The sequence below is a fragment of the Eleutherodactylus coqui genome, chromosome 13 (assembly GCF_035609145.1).
Source record: "Eleutherodactylus coqui strain aEleCoq1 chromosome 13, aEleCoq1.hap1, whole genome shotgun sequence".
Taxonomy (NCBI): Eukaryota; Metazoa; Chordata; class Amphibia; order Anura; family Eleutherodactylidae; genus Eleutherodactylus; species Eleutherodactylus coqui.
Window position 1 is genome coordinate 73,531,405 of NC_089849.1, and position 21,917 is coordinate 73,553,321.

Genomic DNA, 21,917 nt, shown 5'->3' on the forward strand with positions numbered 1-21,917 from the left:
ATGGCCAAATACACTTGAATATACTTATGAATGGGGTGAAAAATCTGCCTTTTGACAATTTGTTCAGTTAAGCGATCAGTAATTAATGTATTTTCTTGCTTGTGTAGCTCTTCTATTGAGCCTCGGCCAAGGTTAACTCACTAATCAGTAGTGTGTAGTTTCTGCCGGAGGACTTTGTAGGGATTGTCAAGTGTGAATAGGACAGCGCCTCAGAGATGTAACACAGAAGGACATCAGCAGACGAAGCAGATATAGGCTTACCTGGCGCAAGCGGGGAGGTACTCCAGTGGAGGAGACCTGCCCGCTGGCACCCGCAGTCCTGGTAGACAAAAGGAAAATTCTTATGTCCCGTAGAACAGGGGTCCCCAACTCCAGTCCTCAGGGACCACCAACAGGTCATGTTTTCAGGATATCCTATGGCAAGAACCCCTGTGGCAATGTCTGAGGCACTGACCATAATTACATCACCTGTGCAATACTGAGATCATCCTGAAAACATGACCTGTTGGCGGTCCCTGAGGACTGGAGTTTGGGAACACTGCCGCAGAACATCCAGTGGAGATGGAGAGCTGCAAATGATCCCAAAAATCAAATGAGAAATTTAGGATCATCACTGTTTCTGACGCCTCACGGCTGTGCGTGCCATAGGCACGTGCCCCTGCCCCATGTTGCAGTTAGCGCCTTTGTGGCACCGGACGGCTGCGACCTGGCACCTGCCCGTGCCGCACAACGCCCGCCTGTTTTCACTTTGTGACGTTGTGCAGTGGCGTCCACTTACATCACACAGCAGCGCCCGACAGACATCGGTGACGCCCCACTGGTCATACCCGCCTGTGGCGAGTTCCTTACTTTTGAGTATAAATCTGTACTTTCTCCATCTATGCTATGCTTGATAAAGGCGCTTGTCAGCACCGAAGCGCGTCGCATCATTGTTACCCACTACCTCTTTAGATTAAAGTCTTTTGCCATTACCCTGAGGAATCCTCCTGGATTAAATTGTGCTTCACCCAAAAGAGGGGTGGCAAGGGGGTGTGAGGGTAATGGTAAATCCGTCCACTTTCTCTATCCATGTGAGTCCCAAACCTTTTCGTACTATTGATACCAACTCTTATGAGCGCAGTATTTTCTTTTACCCATTTTTGTTGAGATTGTGGGGCGCTTAATGACAGAGAATTTGATCGCATTTTAAATAAAATTGCATAAAATTGAAACATTTCCCATAATCCTATGTCTATCACTTGCCAGTATCATTATTTTACTGTCAGAGAATAACACCTCGCACGTCTTCCTACACCTAATGGTTTCCAAAAATATGAATCATCAAAAATTATGATTCGCAGTTACCTTCGGAAAATTGACTCCCCCTGTATTTCTTGACCCTACGACTCGATGGGGCTGAAAATTGAGATTTTTATATAAATTCTAGTAAACAAATGTGGAAAGTTTTGTAAGAATTGGAGATGGTCAGTTGTTAGCCCCTGGGCGATTTATCCTAGAATGACCAACTTTCCTTTTTTGCAGCTTCTGACATACCATGCTCTAAAAACTTGAATATAGTCAGAACTTTGTTCAATACGGACCAGTTATTGAATGAAGGTCAAAATCTGTCAAGCATTCACTCCAATATTAACATACCTGAGTTCATTCTCCAAAAACACAGAACTATTGTTTTCTTCAAGAGCTTCACATATGGGGGACATGCAAAAGGGGGAAGAGAGGGCATCGGAATCCGAATCCAGAGTACTGTCCTTGCTAACTTCATCGGATGATATGTCTAAAGACCTCTCATCCTCCCCTTGGTCTACAACGTCAGCCGGACCTTCTGCGGTGCCGTCAACGGTATTCCGCTCCGTAACTTTGCTTGGGCTTTGGGTATCCCCTGGGTTTTCTTTGGTAAAAACAGAAGATTTGTGAAAAGTTGAAGATGTAGAATTAGCAATGTGTCGATTTCTTTTCCGAGTTTTCCGAACAGGAGAGCTTTCAGGGGTAATATAGCGTAAAGCCTCTTCATCCTGGCGCTGTATGCGTGAATTAGGGACCCAGGCCAATATTAGTGTAGTACCCAAAGACTCGTCTTTCTCCATGTACACACACAAATATCCTGAAAAATGAATTACAAAGTAATTAGTAATCAATAAACTGAAATACAAGGGGCTGTCCAGCTTTAAGCTATTGATGACCCAGCCTTAATATAGTTGATTGGCAGGGGGTCTACCGCTCAAGACTCCAGCAAATCAGGTGCTTGCCGGGCTGCTCTCACTATATATCAAGCTGGAAGCAGACAGCTCTGTGCATTTTGCAGTGGTCTGCGTTGGTACTGCAGACACTGTTTCATTGACCTCAAATGTTCCCACACTAATGGAACGGAGGTAGACCATCACCACTCTATTCATTTCAATGGGATTATCAAAAGACAGTTGAGTGCTTGAACTCCGATATTTCTGGTAATCCCACTAAAATGAATGGAGCAGTGGAGTGCATGCTTTACCGCTGCTCCATTCCTGCAGGCACTGGCAGGATCCCTGTTGTCAAGATTGGTGGGGATCACAGTAGTTGGACTCCCAACAACCCCCTATTCTATCCTGGCACAATTCTTTTAAGATATGCCCATGCAGTGCTAAAACCTGAAAACATAGCCTCATTTATATGCAAGGTATGACATGGCTATATAGCGCCATAGGTGACTTGCCAAGGGTGTCATTTCCCCACTAACCTGGATGGTGGGATGCGACATTGTGAAGCAGCTCTGGGGGGTGTACACACACATTGTTTTTAGAGAATATGATCTCTCCATCCAGTATTGAAGAATTTTCTCCCCCAGAGCCTAAGGTCAAGAAGTCGGAGGCCTTGGATGAAGCGCGACGAAGAAGCTTCCCCAAAGACATGGCATCAATTCCATCATCTGCGGAGCTATATACTTCCTGCAAACAGGAGGCCATTATTAATTACAACACACAACGTGATCATATATTGTATAGACATAAAATAAGTAGCATATCGTTTTATTTGGCACCCAAAGGTATTCGATAGAACATACAGGTTCGAAATTTTCTACGCCGGGCCGGGCAGAACGCCAACATCAAACACTGCACACATTATAAATATATGGATTCACAATTTTGCATTAAAAACTGAAAAAAAGGAAGGAGCCGGACTAGTCACCCATGTGTCGGGATTGTGAGGGGCACAAACTCATAATGAAATATAGAACCAACTACAAAGTCTAAGCCTACTTTTGATTCCAGTCCATTTTATTTACAGGGTCTTGAGGAAGCTATTGAAAGGTCAACTCTCATAAGTTTTCTCCCACCCCCACTCACCCCCCCGCATCTTTTCGCCCGATTAGGCAGTTACTCAAAAAAAGTGATACTCGCTCGAGTAATTGCTCTAAACGAGCACGTTCGCTCATCTTTATTCATTAATTGCATAAGAACATTGTGTGCGCTGTGGATTCTCTTCTACATACTGATTGGATACTAGCAGACTGTGTAAGACCCCCCCAAACTGGTAACACCCAAATGTCAAGTTATTCATACATTTCTAGGAGTAACAGAGGGACGGCACAATGCAGAGTTCTAAAAAAGATGATGATCCAGAAGTGTTATTTCATGGGGAAGACAAGTATTTACTAACAGACGTGTCAGTAACTGTAGCTCAGACAAGAGGACATCTGGTTTTAATTAGTAAAAAAATATGATGCTATCCCTTTAATAGGGAGTCCCAATGGGCTGCACATTGTCTCATGTGCCCTTTTAAGCTGGGTGTTCACATTAGAGATCTTCATTTCTGTTTGGCACCATCACAGCAGCTGAAGAACGCAATAGTTGAAGCGTCGGATGACGAGCACAAACAGCGCCCAACGGATCCCCATTAGCTATAATGTGACCGCTTACGTTTTCATCGTGCCCTTTGGCATGTTACCAGAAAAAAAACAGATAGCACTTTGTGCCGAGTGGAGCCTCTGAAGCAGATGAGAACATAGCCTAAGCTGTACGGAGGTGGTCGCCAACATGCTCTTATAGTATATGGGAGATACAGAAGCCCAGCTGTATATGTATTACCCTTCCAGTATAATAGAGGAGGAATGTAGAGGATATCAGTGGGGGCCATCATTGTACATACAATCTTGGCCACATCACACAACCTGCTGTAAGTCATGGTGAATGGGAAGGGACGGCCTCCGGTTAGCCAACTCCTGGACCTTCCGTCTCCATAGTGCCAAAATGTTTGCAAAAATGTGAAGGGTAAAAGGCCACACAGTCGCCCTGCTTCTACCTCCGAGGACTACCAATGTCTCTTGATATATGAGTTTAACCCTTTCCAATCCACTGTCTGACGTCTAAAGACATTCTGATTTGAAGGCTGTACAGCTCCGATGTCATAAGACGTCCGGCAGGGTATTCTTACTGTATATTACTGGCCGCTCTGTTGTCAGGGGCCTCTCCAGCATGTCACATACCACAGTACTGACTCTAGTCAGCAGATGGTGCCATTGTATAATGGCAGAAAGAGAAAGCCCCCTAGGAAGCCCTGAATCCAAAATTGGATTGCAAAGGGTTAAGTTCCCATTAAGTAAAACTTGTTTATATTAAAGAGAAAAGTTTAGAACTTTAGACGTATGACCGTTACTTACACTGCTTTTACTAAACTATTGCTGGCGCCAACAGCCCCCGCGCTTATAACACTGCGGTGTCCGTAATTTTAAAAAGCAAAAAACAGAGCGGCGAGCTACGCCATTCTTGCCATCAAATGTGATGATCTGCTGACGGAGATGCTGAACTTCTGGAAACAGTCTGCACGAAGCTGGAATTGGCCAAAGCATAAAAGGCACAGGAAGGCTGTTATTCTACATGGTTACTGCAAGATATGGTCCCGGAGGTCAGTCTGCGAGGGCACAGCGCCAACGTGCCAATCCCAATCTGTAAACAACGCCTTCATTCTACTTAATACTTAAGTAACACTTCCATATTATAAAGTTAGCAAATGTGTGTGGTTGAAATGGAAGAGCGAAGAGCTAATGCAAGCTTTAGGGCTAATGCCCACAGACGGATTTATGCCACGTTCCCCGCGGCGGAATAACGCAGCTATTAGGTTCTATTGAGCCTCATAGCTCAGTTCTCACATGCGGGTTTCTCCCGCAGATTTACGCCACAGGGAAAAAAAATAAATAAATCACGGCATGTTCTATTTTACCACTTTTTTTCTGCAGCAGGAGGTCTCAATTAATATAGTATTAATGGAGACTGCAGAAAAACACGGTAAAAAGCGCGTTTCTCCGCGATCGCCAGCAGGGACTTTTCTGTTAATCTCCGCGGCATAAAAAAACGCAGGTGTATCCGGCTCAGTCCATGGGCATGAGCCCATGGATGGGAACTGGTGTTGCCAACCTCTTACAGCATGGCTAGGATATTCTCTGGCACAGACAATGTATATGGGGGCTTCCTGTTGCTAGCATATTCTCTGGCACGGGCAATGTATATGGGGGCACCCTGTTGCCCGTATCACATCTTGTGTCCAAGATAGAGGCGGCGAAACAGGGTGCTAGAGCCTCCATGCCCACCTATATCACATCTTGTATCCAAGCTACAGGCAGTACAGCAGGGTACTAGAGCCTCCATGCCCGCCTGTATCACATCTTGTATCCAAGCTAGAGGTGGTACAACAGGGTACTAGAGCCTCCATGTCAGCCTGTATCACATCTTGTATCCAAGCTAGAGGTGCTACAACAGGGTACTTGAGCCTCCATGCCTGCCTGTATCACATCTTGTATCAAAGATTAAGGCAGTACAACAGGGTACTAGAGCCTCCATGCCCATCTGTATCACATCTTGTATCCAAGCTACAGGCAGTACAGCAGGGTACTGGAGCTTCCATGCCCGATCATATCACATCTTGTATCCAAGCTAGAGGAAGTACAACAGGGTACTAGAGCCTTCATGGCCACCAATATCACATCCTGTATCCAAGCTAGAGGTGGTACAACAGGGTACTGGAGCCTCCATGTCCAGCAGTATCACATCTTGTATCCAAGCTAGAGGTGGTACAACAGAGTACTAGAGCCTCAATGCCTGCCTGTATCACATCTTGTATCCAAGCTAGAGGTGGTACAGCAGGGTACTAGAGCCTCCATGCCCATCTGTATCACATCTTGTATCCAAGCTACAGGCAGTACAGCAGGGTACTGGAGCTTCCATGCCCGATCATATCACATCTTGTATCCAAGCTAGAGGAAGTACAACAGGGTACTAGAGCCTTCATGGCCACCAATATCACATCCTGTATCCAAGCTAGAGGTGGTACAACAGGGTACTGGAGCCTCCATGTCCAGCAGTATCACATCTTGTATCCAAGCTAGAGGTGGTACAACAGAGTACTAGAGCCTCAATGCCTGCCTGTATCACATCTTGTATCCAAGCTACAGGCAGTACAGCAGGGTACTAGAGCTTCCATGCCCGATCATATCACATCTTGTATCCAAGCTAGAGGCGGTACAACAGGGTACTAGAGCCTTCATGGCCACCAATATCACATCCTGTATCCAAGCTAGAGGTGGTACAACAGGGTACTGGAGCCTCCATGTCCAGCAGTATCACATCTTGTATCCAAGCTAGAGGTGGTACAACAGAGTACTAGAGCCTCAATGCCTGCCTGTATCACATCTTGTATCCAAGCTAGAGGCGATACAACAGGGTACTAGAGCCTCCATGCCCGCCCGTATCACATCTTGTATCCAAGCTAGAGGCGGTACAACGGTACTAGAGCCTTCATGGCCACCAATATCACATCCTGTATCCAAGCTAGAGGTGGTACAACAGGGTACTGGAGCCTCCATGTCCAGCAGTATCACATCTTGTATCCAAGCTAGAGGTGGTACAACAGGGTACTAGAGCCTCCATGCCTCCCATATCATATCTTGTATTCTGCCTTTGAGTAGCGTCAGTCATGCCTGAATGTAGGATCCCGCCCCACTTGTCCGCAGCTGTCATTTATCGCACACTGTATTACAATTGCCCCCTATACAAACAGTGAACAGACAGCAGCTGTTCAGCTCCCTGGGAAATGACTACTTCTGGAACACCGCATCCAAGCAGAGATCACATGTCGCTGCTCCCAAGGCCGGAGAGACTATTAATCATCAGCTTACAAGCCAAGCTCACCAGTAAAGCAAGTCAGGCATAAAATCCAACTCAGACAAGCTCTATTCCCTATAACCTCATATCAGTCATCCAGGGTTGTCCGATGGCGCATATAAACCAACGCTACAAAAATCAGATCAGATGATACCTTTGATGTAGATAACAATAGCGAGGCACCGCCAGAAAATGCCAGTAATGTTACATACTCTTCTGTAAAGATACGACAAAAAAGTATTATAGGAGGAGATTTACTTTTTCTGGTTTCCCAATCAAGTATATCTGTCAGCTTTCGAAGCTACTTAAAGGGGTTCTGTCACTAAAAAAGAAAAATGCTCTACTTATCTATTCCTCCCCCATCAGTCTACTTACCAGATCTTGACCTCCCTTATCTTCTCCTGTCTCCTGCAGTCCGGGGTTTCACTTCACCTCCAGCTGCCTGATTCTGCTCCTTCCTGTGAGGTTATGTACATTAGGTTGGCAGTCTGCCAATGTAGGTTATGTCACAGCACACAGGCCAGCAGGAGGACTGCCTATCTTCTTCAGAGATTGCTCATGACAGCTGTCTCTGAAATAGATTACAATTCCTTACTTGGCAGTGAAGCTACAGCACAGGGATGTGACCTTCACTGACCTGGCCGTAAGGAGTTTGTGATAAGCAGCCCTCATAACAAGCTAGGCCCAGCCTGCAGTGAGCTGACCTGGGGCACTGGAGAAGATGTGATAAGGAGACAGACAGGGAAGGAATAGGTAAGTTTAGAGAATTTTTTTTTTAATGACAAAACCCCTTTAACACCTACATGAGGCTCAGGCCAGGCACACACACTTGTCATATGTGCGAATTGCGCCCAAGATGTTCCAACGCAACTCTCCACCGGACACCTGTCCGTGTGCCAGCCAATACACGGACGCCTTGCAGAGTCACATGCATTTGCATGCCCTAATTTGAGGAATTCCTTTTTTGAAAGCCATTCCTTTTCTACTCTTGCTACAAAGTGCAATTAGAGGGGTGCTTTCTGGTTTCTGATAGGGAACCCCACCTGCACATTGTCTTGTAACCACAGGACAGCGCAATTGCTGCAGAGAACCCATCCAGATAGTGCTAGAAGTCAACCGCTGGCAGCCATCAATTAATGATTAATCGATGTGATCCTTCCAGATGGCCTTGACCGGGTAGAAACAGTCAGAGTGTAAGTGGACCCAACATCTAACTGTAAATACACCTTTTCTCCACTCCCACAGGTATGCAACTAATAAGATAAAATCTTGATGAAATGTATTAACCCTTTCCAATCACTGACGTCTAAAGACATTCTGATTTGAAGGCTGTACAGCTCCGATGTCGGAAGACGTCCGGAAGGGTACTCTTACTGTAGATTACTGGCCGCTCTGTTGTCGGGGGGCCTCTCCAGTATGTCCGATACCACAGTACTGGCTCTAGCCAGCAGATGGCGCCATTGTATAATGGCAAAAAGAGAAAGCTCCCTAGAAAACCCTGAATCCAAAATTGGATTGCAAAGGGTTAACACTTATTTTCTTCTCACGTAAGTTTCTTGATTCAAAAACACTCAAAGTGGCCTTTAAAAGTCCCTGAATACTAAGTTCATTTTATTTCTTTACAGCGAAGTTTGTCTCAAAAATGTTGCCCGACTTGATACATCTTATCATCTGATCTGACCGCTTTGACTTATGTTTCCTTCAGAAACCTGCATATTTGTGGAACAGAGCAAAACCACAAATATTACTAAACTAGAAAATATTACACTGGAGTAACAAGCGCTGGCATTCATAACAGAGTAACACAAGGGGTTAATGATAAGACTTCCTGTTTGTTCAGGATATTAAGGGTTGGAACTCCTGGAAACAAAAGAAGTGGCTATGCCCTAATGAATCTGGATAATCAGCAGAGTCAACTGATTTTACTTCTTTTAGGTTTAACTTTTTTGTTTCATTGTGCAAAAAAGAAAATCCCAAAATACCTAAAATAAGGCCACAAGCCCATGTCGTTACTCAGTATGTGACCAGTGATAAACAAAGGGCCACTCCGGCAAAAAACACATTTTTTCATCCATGTCCCCTCAACTGATTGCCTGTCATACTTTGGAGGCCTCCTATGTATACTGCAGTCGCTTCTATACAGTGCCGCCTCCTGTCTGATGCTTATCAGGCACAATCTTGATGCTGAGATTTTTTGCTTTCCCTTTCACATTAATCTCATGATGCATCAACACAGAATTAGCTAAAGGCTGTACCATTTCTGCCTGCTGGGTGGACAGTTCATTTACCATTACCTTCTATATTCTTCTAAATAAGCTACAGACTATCAGTATACAGTGTGAAGGATGAGCTGTGATCTCCTCTACTCTAACTGTGATCGGGGTGTCTGTCTCCCCATCTAAGCCGTTTCTGAGGTAGAGTCCATGTGACAGCATCACACAGACTTAGGGCTTATTCAGACGACCGTATATCGGCTGGGTTTTCACGCCGAGCCGATATACGTCGTCCTCATCTGCAGGGGGAGGGGGGGGATGGAAGAGCCAGGAGCGGGAACTGAGCTCCTGCTCCCTCTCCGCCCCTCTGCACTATTTGCAATGAAAGGAGGCGGGGGCTAAGTTCAGAGAATTAGCCCCGCCCCCGTCCCGCCTCTCCCCATTGCAAATAGTGCAGAGGGGCGGAGAGGAGGCAGAGAGGGGGCAGGAGCTCAGTTCCTGCTCCTGGCTCTTCCATCCTCCCCCCCTTCAGATGAGGACGACGTATATCGGCTCGGCGTGAAAACTGAGCCAATATACGTTCGTGTGCATCCAGCCTTAGAAACAGATTATTTTGATAAATCTGAGCTGGTCAGAATGGAGATCACATGACAACCTGAGGAGAAAGAGGTCAGGAGGTTCCGATAGAAAGGAATAACTAAGCAGGGTGATATAAGCCAACATTATATTATAATATATATTATAGGGAGCTAGCTACATACTTCATTAAGAATAATTTCAAAAGAGTGGCCTGTTAAGATATTTGCTCTGAACCATGGTGTACAGTAAGTTACTTGATTGAGACTTTTTTTCTATTAAGCAGTTTATGGGGAAAGATTCAGGATAACTTGTATTATATTCATTTATATCTCTGTACATCCTGAGCTGGACAGTCCAGTGGGCGGAGCCATCAGTGATTGACAGCTGTGTGTGACTGTACATAGAGGGGTAGCTGTCAATCACCGATAGCTCCGCCCATTGGACTGTTCAGCTGAGACTGTGCAGAGATATAAATGAATATAATACAAGTTCTACTGAAACTTTCCCCATAATCTATATATCAATCTGCTCGGCTCTTCCAGCTCTATAACATCATGCCTGCAGTTTGGACAGCATATGCAGCTTTAAAGGGATTGTCCGGGTTTTAAAAAAAAAGTGGCTAATAGGAGTAAATCTGATAAAATAAAAAGTAACCAATAAAGCACAGACCGTTTGAATCCTTTGCAGGTTTCTAGGTGCCTCCTACCAGTCTATGTCCCTGGAGCAATGACATCCCGTACATACATGTGACTGCTCAGCAGAAAAGCTTGCATGTATGGCACAAGACCACGGAGGTCAGCGATTGGCTGCAGTGGCCACGTAGCAGGTCATCGCACTATTGTGAATGCCATATGCAAAAGTCAATGAGATTGTAGGGAGAGGAGGGTGTTCATGAGAACCGGTGACTGAACACACAGTGCTATCTGCAGGGGTTATTTACTGAGCGAGGACGGTACACTTCCAGGGAGAATTTACGAAATCACTTCTGGCAGTATTTCTGCATAATAACAGAGTCCCTCATTTTTGGACACCATATATGCACTAAAATGTGCTGCTTTTCTGGATTTTCCACTAATCCAAGAAAAAGTCGGCTATGAAGTTCTTGCGCACGGACAGGCGAAGATGAACCAAATTTCTAAAAAGAGGCATGTGCTGCTTAAAAGGGTGAAAAAAAAAAATATTCCACAATTCTCTAGTATGAGTTCTTCATTGTTCTCAGTATCTCTACTTGCAGTCATCAGATATCAGTGTTATTTACTTGTGGAGGATACAATCTGCGGTGGTCATGTGATGATGGCTGTACTGTGACGGGCCAACGCTGTGATCACCGCATGACCGGGACAGATTGCTATCCAACTGAAGGAAACAACCAAGGCTTCCGGCAAGCAGAGATCTTGAAGACCAAGAGGAAAGTACATAATGTGCCGGTTGATACATTTGGTGCAATTTCTGCTTTTCAGAAATTCATGCACCAACTTTAAGGGAGTCACGCATCTGAAGGAGTTTTTCCAGGACTCAAGAAAAAAACATTTCTATGGCCATGGAACATTGTAAAATAAAGAAATAAGCCATACCTTACCCCCAACCCCATCCCTTAAAAGGGGGTTTCCCATGAAAATGCTATTGATGGCCAATCCTCAGGATAGGTCAATAGTTGACTGGCTGGGACCCCAGCCAATCAGCTGATCGGGCACCCTCTGACAGTGCCGAAAAACATACAGGAGTCAGAAAACAAGCCACGGCTCTGACCCCTGTGTAGTGGCCGGCGCTTGTAACTGCAAGCACAGCCACCATTGACCACAGCCGATAAACTATCCTCAGGATAGGACATCAATAGGATTTTTCCTATGAATCCCTCTAAGGACACGGCCTATTTTGGACCCAAGGATGTGACAATTTTTAAAAATTTTCATCTCCACTTTTCAAAAACCGTAACTTTTTCCATTTTCCTGTCGACATGGCCGTATAGGGGATTTTTCTTTGTGTGGCGGGCTGTAGTTTTTATTTGCACTAGTAGTAATAAGGAAATTATATAGTACCAGTGTTTCTGGTGGCACGATGTGCCACAGAGCTCTGCTACATGTACATCACATACAGCTCTGCTGCATACATCCAACATGGATGAAAAGCAGCACAGAAGAGTCCTGCACACACTGATCACCCCCTGGTCATGTGACCTCAGACTGTTCCACACAGGTGACTGATCACATGACAGGTCCTGTAAGCACACGGCTGCTGTAGGTGTTCGTTAGTATTCATTCCATCCGCCACAAACTCCGCAGCTTCAGTTGCTATGAAATATTAACAAACGCCTAACCAAACAGCAGCTGCGTGCTTTCAGTACATTTGATGACGCCACAGTCATGTGATCAGGGGCGGAGCATGTAACTCACTCACTTGGGATGAATGACCTTTGAGGACGTCACTGTCATGGGATCAGGGGGAAGAGCATGTAATATACTGTTGCTCCGCCCCTGATCATCCGGAGTGAGTTACATGCTCTGCCCCTAATCACATGAGCGTGACATCATCACCGGCTCTTCATCCGGAGGTGATCACGAGTGAGTGAGAATAGGACCTGTGAGGACGTCACCATCATGTGATCAGGGGCGGAGCATGTAACTCACTGACTCGCGCACGCATGGATGGACGGACAAGTGGTAGTTATTAGTTTGATTTTGAGTACATATAGTATGTTGATTAACTTTTATTAAAAGGGTTGTCCAGTGGCCTATCCTCAGCATAGTCATCAATAATAGATTGGTGGAGGTCCCAGGCAGCAAACTCCCACAAATCAGCTGCTTGCCAGGCCGGCATGCTTCTGCACTGAGCTGACTTCTGCAGGAAGCAGACCACTCCATTCCCACTGCAGTGGTCAAGCTTGGTATTGCAGGCAAAGTTCTCATTCATTTCGATAGGAACTTGCCCTGCAGCACAAAGCAAGAAAAGAGCAGTTTGTTCCCACAGAATTCAGCTTAGTACATAAGTGCACCAACCCAGCAAAGAGCTGATCAGCAGTGAGCCTGAGCAACGAACCCCCAACCAATCTACTAATCATTATCCTGAAGATAGGCCATCAATAGTTTACAACCAGACAACCCCTTTAAATATTATTTCTGATAGGGCTGGGTGAAAAACGAATCAATTCTGCCATTATGGGGTTTTTTCTTGCGGCGTAAATGACATAACTATTTTTCTGCTGGTTAGTACGATTACGATACCGCCATCGACGGAGCTCTGTGAGGGCCTGTTTTTTTGCGTTACAAGCTCCAGTATTTATTAGTACAGTTTTGGAAATAACAGAACTTTTTTCATCACTTATTAGATTTTTTTGCGAGGCAAAAGCATTTTTTTTGTTCTTTTTTTCAAATAACATTTGCTGTGTGCTCAATGGATCGGACCGCTTGTTATAGATACAGCAACACCGAACATCTGTAGATGGATATTTTTTTTTCAACAAAAGGGAAAAGTATGCAAAAGTGTCTAATTAACTTTTTTAAAACCATTTTTTTCCCTAGCACTCTACTGGCATCAGTTACCATGGCAACACATTAGCCCTCCGTGATTACATGTCAGAGAGCTGATGACATCACAAGAGAGTGCCCTTCCTCTGTGAACTTCGTATATGTCGCAATCAACATTGATTCCAACATATAAAGGAGGTTCTCACTGATCCCCGCTGTTGCAGCAGGAGGCTGGTTATCAGTCACAGCCAGCTAGCTCTTGCTGTGGGCTTATCTCCTCAGCCTGTGCCATCCATATGCCATAAATGCACAACATTTTGCTTCAAACCTCTCCTGGCCATGATATATACCGTATGTACGTCATGGGGCATTAAAGGGTTAAAAAAAAAACACAAAAAAAAAAACCTCAGTTCAGTGCAGAAACCCCAGACACTGCTGCTCCAATTCTGGATAAAACTGGCAGCATGTGCCGCTCAAATTTTACATAGCCATGGAATTTTGTTTTCTGGAAAACCCCTTTAATTCCACTGTAACACCCTTCTTCTTGACAGCCAGCGACCCTTCAGAGGAACAGCAGAAGACGTCTTTCAAGGCTGTGCCGTACCACCGCTTATCTCTGGATCATTTCCTATGCCACAGTTACACTTTGTGTGCAGCACCTTCATCCCGCTGGGTGGATACACTACTCGTCTCCTAGTCTTGGTGCCACCCTTTAAAGGATATATGCACAGTTAAATGCTTATCAGTAGAGGCATGTAACCCGGACCCCCACCACCTACTAGACCCTCACCTACTTGGCACCGCTCCCAGGAGCTTCATCCACAGAGCTACTTATGAAACCCAGCAAGCGTGCCTTTATAGCACTAGATAAGGGTGCCAGCTCACAGACCCCTCCAATGGCATCTTACAGGGAGCCTGGCAGCATGACCGAGCTCCATAAATTACTGTACGGGGCTCAAAAGGGAAGGAACGTGGAGTCCGGGAGGCCGTGCCTCATACTGACCCGATGTCCTGATGAAGTGCTGTGTCCCTATAGAACTGCGCACACAGCGCAACTCTTAAGACGGATCTGTGTGCGTCCCCTCCCAGTCATCTCTATAGCAGAGGGCATGAAACGAGTCACATGGTGTGCACACACCAACTGTGGGGCCACAGCGCTGGAACGGAGAGAGTACGAGACCCCACTCCTGGACTCAACGCTCCTTCACCTTTAACCCCCATAATATAGTCTATGGAGTTCGAACCTACTGAAGGGTCCCTTTAACTATCTGAAGATGTTAAAAAAAGAGCACATACCTGTTAGAGGGGTCATGCCAAGGTGGCATCCCTGCTCATATGTCCTATTAAGGCATATGAATATTGGAGGGATGTCCCCCACCGGAACGGAGAGCTCATCTATAAGGCCCCGTGTCCACGCCGGCGGTAAATGCAGGCTGGAGCAGGCATAAGCTTTCCATAAGCGCCGAGACACTGTCCACGAGCCGAGAGTCAGCCTATGGCCCCCCCGTCCGCCGGTTCCCCGCGGTCAGCCTATGGCCCCCCCATCCGCCGGTTCCCCGCGGTCAGCCTATGGCCCCCCCGTCCGCCGGTTCCCCGCGGTCAGCCTATGGCCCCCCCGTCCGCCGGTTCCCCGCGGTCAGCCTATGGCCCCCCCGTCCGCCGGTTCCCCGCGGTCAGCCTATGGCCCCCCCGTCCGCCGGTTCCCCGCGGTCAGCCTATGGCCCCCCCGTCCGCCGGTTCCCCGCGGTCAGCCTATGGCCCCCCGTCCGCCGGTTCCCCGCGGTCAGCCTATGGCCCCCCCGTCCGCCGGTTCCCCGCGGTCAGCCTATGGCCCCCCCGTCCGCCGGTTCCCCGCGGTCAGCCTATGGCCCCCCCGTCCGCCGGTTCCCCGCGGTCAGCCTATGGCCCCCCCGTCCGCCGGTTCTCCGCGGTCAGCCTATGGCCCCCCCGTCCGCCGGTTCTCCGCGGTCAGCCTATGGCCCCCCCGTCCGCCGGTTCTCCGCGGTCAGCCTATGGCCCCCCCGTCCGCCGGTTCTCCGCGGTCAGCCTATGGCCCCCCCGTCCGCCGGTTCTCCGCGGTCAGCCTATGGCCCCCCCGTCCGCCGGTTCTCCGCGGTCAGCCTATGGCCCCCCCGTCCGCCGGTTCTCCGCGGTCAGCCTATGGCCCCCCCGTCCGCCGGTTCTCCGCGGTCAGCCTATGGCCCCCCCGTCCGCCGATTCTCCGCGGTCAGCCTATGGCCCCCCCCGTCCGCCGATTCTCCGCGGTCAGCCTATGGCCCCCCCCGTCCGCCGATTCTCCGCGGTCAGCCTATGGCCCCCCCCGTCCGCCGATTCTCCGCGGTCAGCCTATGGCCCCCCGTCCGCCGATTCTCCGCGGTCAGCCTATGGCCCCCCGTCCGCCGATTCTCCGCGGTCAGCCTATGGCCCCTTGCCCGCCGATTCTCTGCGGTCAGCCTATGGCCCCCTGCCCGCCGATTCTCCGCGGTCAGCCTATGGCCCCTTGCCCGCCGATTCTCCGCGGTCAGCCTATGGCCCCTTGCCCGCCGATTCTCCGCGGTCAGCCTATGGCCCCTTGCCCGCCGATTCTCCGCGGTCAGCCTATGGCCCCTTGTCACGCCGGCCGACGCTTTTCATAGCATTGCTGTGGAAAGCGCCGACCCCTGTCCACGAGCGGAGAATCATTGCTGACCGGCGGAGATTCGGCAGCGGCTCCTGCTCCCAGGTGTCGGCGATCTGCCGCGGGACTTCGCAACGCCCGTGGACAGGGGGCCTATCTATTAGATTAGGCTGACCGGCGGAAAAACACGTGCGGCTCCTGCTTTCGGGCGGCAGGAATGACCGTGGACAGCCGGCCTAAGAGTGCTTCCCTCTGGGCAGACCCTGTAAGTTCAGGAGGGCCAATCATGTGAACGGCCGCCCCCCCTATAGTTCCCCTAAAGTCCTCGCTGTAGGGGAAATATCTCACCGGTCTTCCCTGCCAGATTCAGCTGATCGCCCCAAGGTCCTGCTTTTTTAAAGGGGTGTGCGCTTTGGTCCTTAAGGCACAAAATAGTCTGGCCTCTAAGGGGTTAAGCACCCAGCTGCCCTCCTGTGTAAGAGGACCCTTATTAGTCCCGAGGAGGACTACTTTTTTTCTTTGAACTACTTATCCAAAAATCAGGGACCGCCAACGACTTACGTTGGGCATACGGGAGAACCGCAAGAAGTCATCCGGATTATAATGGATCCACGTCTGCAGCCGGGATCCACTATAGGTCAGCTGGGGTTATGAGGACCATAAATAGGGAAAACCACAAGATCCGCCAGTTCAAGAAAAAAATATATAGAAAATGTTCATTTTTTTGCAGATACTACAAAATAAGCCTTTTTTTCTGGACTGTCCAGGAATGGGCGAACAACTGGCACATCTGGCTGGAGGGCTCCAGGGCGCCATCAGTGGTACGATGGAAGTGTGATAACTGGATTATTATAGCCCCCAACCACTATAGTAGAGATCACATGGTATATACATATATACTACTGCCCGGGCGGTGACGGGTGACTCGGTGCCCTCCTGCCAGGCAGCCCCGCACATACCTGCTCCGCTCCCCCGAGGACAGCCCGCTCCGTCCGGCCCGAGCCACGAGCAGCGCACACTGGGCGGGCGGGGCAGATCCGGGTAACCCCTTCCCTGCCGGGCAGCGGCGCTGACTGCACGGGAGGACGCGGTGTGGTGACCGGGGACTGAGCTGCTCCCCCCGCGGACACGCAGCCCGGCCCGGTCAGCGCAGCTGCTGCCGCCGCACAGCCCCGGAATCCCAGCTGCCGCCCGCTCCGGTGCGCCTAATGATAACCGCCCTGGTGGACCAGCGGGCTGCGGGAACATCACAGGATACACTGTAACAGCTGGAGGGACACTTCTAACCCCTCCCTCTGCCTGGAATTTGGTACAGTCTGCAGAGGCCACGCCTCTTCCGGAAGTTGATAGTGTCGCTTAGCAACAAGAATATGTCTGGAAGCCCGAGGTTAGTGCGCCCCTGATTGTAGCTGATATCACTGATATTACATGGGGTGTCATGGCGCTATGCAACACGGGGGATATGACTGCGGAGGATCACTTTATCCCGACTGGTAACCATGACTACCAATGCCGGGTCACAGGGCTGGATACTAACCAGGAGGGGAATACAGCAGGAAGCGGGCACTGCTGTGCAATAAGGGCGGCTGCGCACCGGCGTATTTGCGCACAATTGCAGAGAATAGCACCCATTGATTTGAATGGGTTCGTTCATATTTCCGTATTTCGTGCATTTAAGTCACGCAAAAAAAAAATACAACCTATTTTTCGGCGTATTTGCACAACAGAGGTCCCCATAGAATTAAATGGGCGCGCAAATATGAGCTCAACACGCAGGGAGATGAAACACTGCGTAATTGTAGCGCAAAAGAACACATCTGAAGGGATTAGCCATTTCAATTTGTTGCCTTTGTTTGCTGCGCGCAGATGAGCCTGTCCTGCGGGGCCAAACAACGCAGTACAATACGCTGCCGCACGCGCAAAAATCACTAGGCGATGTAAGGGGGCGTTCACATGGGTGGGAGCGAATCGGGCGCGACTCACATCCCGCAGACCACCCTGCTGGGACTAGACCGGCTCCACACCAGCCTATGCGAACACACAATAGGGGCCATGGTGTTTTTTTCGGCAAGAATGTTTCTTTTTTGCGCACTCATCAGCGTATTACACTGCACTCGTCACGGGCGCAAGGTGTGTGCGCCAAAAAAAAGCACTGACGCTCCCAGCCGCTGAAAAGACTAATTAGCCTAATGATTTCCAGACGGGTTGCTTTTCCTTCACAATTAGGGCTCATTCAGACGGCCGTGGGCACGGCAACATTTGGCGGCACGGAGCGCAGTTGTATCTGAATGGGGGCAATTTCTTCTTCTTCGCCGGCTTTCCAAACTTCGCGCCAGAGAGCAGCAGTTTGACAATAACCGCAGGAAGACGGTGCCGCCCGATCTTCCCCGCACGATGTGTGTACTACTGTGTCCACTACTGTGTGCACTACTATGTGTACTACTATGTTCACTACTATGTGTACTACTATGTGGACTACTATGTGCACTGCTATGTGCACTGCTATGTACACTGCTATGTGCACTGCTATGTGCACTGCTATGTGTACTGCTATGTGTACTACTATGTGCACTACTATGTGCACTACTATGTGCACTACTATGTGTACTACTATGTGCACTACTATGTACACTACTATGTACACTACTATGTGCACTACTATGTACACTACTATGTGCACTACTATGTGCACTGCTATGTGCACTACTATGTGCACCGCTATGTGCACTGCTATGTGCACCGCTATGTACACTGCTATGTGTACTACTATGTGCACAACTATGTGCACCACTATGTGCACCACTATGTGCACTACTATGTACACCACTATGTGTACTACTATGTGCACCACTATGTGCACCACTATGTGCACCACTATGTGTACCACTATGTGCACTACTATGTGCACTACTATGTGCACTACTATGTGCACCACTATGTGTACCGCTATGTGCACTGCTATGTGCACTGCTATGTACACTGCTATGTACACTGCTATGTGCACTGCTATGTACACTGCTATGTACACTGCTATGTGTACTACTATGTGCACTACTATGTGCACTACTATGTGCACTACTATGTGCACTACTATGTACACTACTATGTACACTACTATGTGCACTACTATGTGTACCACTATGTGCACTACTATGTGCACTGCTATGTGCACTGCTATGTACACTGCTATGTACACTGCTATATGTACTACTATATGTACTACTATGTGCACTACTATGTGCACTACTATGTACACTACTATGTGCACTACTATGTGCACTACTATGTGCACTACTATGTGCACTGCTATGTGCACTGCTATGTACACTGCTATGTGTACTACTATGTGCACTACTGTGTTCACCATTATGTGTACTACTATGTGTACTACTATGTGCACTACTATGTGCACTACTGTGTTCACCATTATGTGTACTACTATGTGTACTACTATGTGTACAACTATGTGCACTACTATTTGTACTACTATTTGTACTACTATTTGTACTACTATTTTCACTACTATGTGCACTACTGTGTTCACTACTATGTGTACTACTATGTTCACTACTATGTGCACTACTATGTGCGGGGAGATAGGGCAGGCTCTGTCTATTCTCAGCCGTACAATTAACGGGCGACAATCCCGCTAGTGTAAACAAAACACTGCAATCCATTGGTATCGTTGGTTTCGCCCCGTCACGCGGCCGTGATTATCATGGCCATATAAAGAGAGAAAACCACGCTGGTCTGCATCCGTCCTTATACGGTGTTTCACGCATCTCTTTGCCCATTGGCGCACCCCCATTGACTTTTATGGAGACATTTTGTGCACAAACATGTAGAAAAATAGAGCACACTGCGTTTTTTTTTTATTTACGCAAATTCACAGGAACAACGCGCACGTGAACAAAACCACGGAAATCAACGCGTTCTATTTACTGCATATTGCGCAGACAGATTTTGCTTGTGCAAATAACCCTGCCGGCCGAGGGGGTCAACTGGCGAATCGCAGCTCGGAAACAGTCGGCAACAGCAATTTGCACGGCTTTTACGTAATGGCGGTCGCCCTACACTGCCATCTTTACGGTCTCCGTTTCACCGGTCTCCTAGCTGGACGGCAGAGCGCCGGGGCAATAACTGCTTATTTAGGGGTGAAAACCTCATAAGTCTGTAGAAAACCTCTGCTGCGCTGCGCTGTTTCCATACTTCTCATGCACTGCAATGGGAACTACAGAAACAGCGCTGAGCTGAAGATGGCGAGAAAGAGGGGGCTGGGATTCCCCTACTTGGCCTTGAAACCCAAGATGGCAATACCCCTTTAACTCTTTCAGGACCAAAGGTCATTGATGCGTCAGCACTCAGGCCAAATGTTGCCTTTTTTGTTTACGTTGTTTTACACACCAGTATTTTATTTAGCTCTTCCGCACACGGGCGGATATTTGCTGTGGAATCCGCGGTCGGCGTCCGCATCACGAATCCGCAGAAAATACTACCTGTTGGTTCCTATGGAGATCCGCTGCTTCCTACTCACCGATTGTGATTTCCACTCGCACTTCCACATTCACCTTCACTATCACACTTGTTCTTATTATCCCAGTGCATCTAAAATGAACTAAAGCTGAACTTTGCAATGGGTCTTGATTAAAATTGGTAACAGACAAGATTGTACAATCTGATTGTACAGTCATATTTCCTTCTGTCTCTCCCTTGATGCAAGCGTACATTTGGCAGGATAGACAGAAGAGAGGATGACTGCTTCATCAGACTAGTCATTCTATGTTACCATAGGAATGCAAAAGAGCTGTACAGACAGAGCAGTAGGACATTTGTAATCAAGATCCTTACAAAGTTGCTTTATTTTTCATTTTAGATGCATCGGGGCAATTAAATATTCATTTACTGTCTGCGCAGGGAAAACATGACAACTTTGCAAGAAACATGCTCCCGCGTCTAGACCCTACTTGTCATGGTGCCCCCTCGTGTCCCTTGATTCCCTGTCTGAACATCCATCTCATCTGTCCATTGCTGTGAGAAGTAGACGCTCGCCGCGCAAAGAAATAAATAAATACGCATTCGTACTGCTACCATTACGGAAAACCGAAAAGCAATAAAACGCATGCTGCGACACGAAAACTATTTCTTATCTATAAAATATTTACAGAAATGGTAAACAATAAAGAAAAATATAAATATTTAATATTTTCATAATTGTAACAAACTGCAGAATGTTTATTATACAGGATGATGAACCACATAAACATCAGTAGAAGCAAAACCAGGACTTCTGTTTTACCCCTCAGCACTGGCGTAACTATAGAGGATGCAGGAGATGCGGTTGCACCCGGGCCCAGGAGCCTTAGGGGGCCCATAAGGCCTTTCTTCTCCATATAGGGAGCCCAGTACTATGAATAAAGCATTATAGCTGGGGGCCCTGTTATAGAGTTTGCATTGGGGCCCAGAAGCTTCAAGTTACGCTTCTGCCCCTCAGCTGTGTAAGAAGCCGTCATACAGCCATGACAATGGCAAAATGGGCAAGTTGTCATGGCTCTAGGAATGTCACAATGCAAAAAGTGCTGTGTCTTGGAGACCCAAAATAGACTGAGTCCTTAAAGGCTATGGATACCTTTAATGGGGTGTTTTTTTCCCACTTGAATGCATGTGTTTTGGGCTGACAATCAATTACCAATGAAGTTTAATGCTTTCATGAATAGTTATGGATGCGCCTGTGTCCAGGTCACATTCGGCAATTCAGGTATTCCCACTTTCAAACAAATCATAGCTTTTTATTTTTTGGATGATTTATTTACATAAAGGTTTGTTTTATGCAGGATCTGTTGTGTTTTTCAGTTGATTAGGGGATTAAATTTTATGGCGGTTATGTCCCATAAGGGACTTCAACTTTGCGATTGAT

The 21,917-nt window shown here is 47.7% G+C and overlaps 2 protein-coding genes across 3 annotated transcripts in view; one reads left to right on the top strand and one right to left on the bottom strand.

The window, feature by feature from the left end:
• The window catches only part of TBC1D16 (TBC1 domain family member 16), a 31,650-nt gene extending 14,544 nt beyond the window's left edge, over positions 1–17,106 (bottom strand). The window contains exons 1-3 of the mRNA XM_066587340.1: positions 16,963–17,106; positions 2,714–2,921; positions 1,636–2,101 (exon numbers count right to left, since the gene is read on the bottom strand). Coding sequence (XP_066443437.1) covers positions 1,636–2,101; positions 2,714–2,885 — 638 coding nt within the window. The 5' untranslated portion in view covers positions 2,886–2,921; positions 16,963–17,106. The remainder of the gene's footprint in view (positions 1–1,635; positions 2,102–2,713; positions 2,922–16,962) is intronic.
• Positions 17,107–17,228: 122 nt separating this feature from the next.
• The window catches only part of CCDC40 (coiled-coil domain 40 molecular ruler complex subunit), a 42,396-nt gene continuing 37,707 nt past the window's right edge, over positions 17,229–21,917 (top strand). For both annotated transcript variants that reach the window (XM_066587338.1, XM_066587339.1), the window contains exon 1: positions 17,229–17,390. In XM_066587338.1, the coding sequence (XP_066443435.1) occupies positions 17,374–17,390 (17 nt within the window). In that variant the 5' untranslated portion in view covers positions 17,229–17,373. The remainder of the gene's footprint in view (positions 17,391–21,917) is intronic.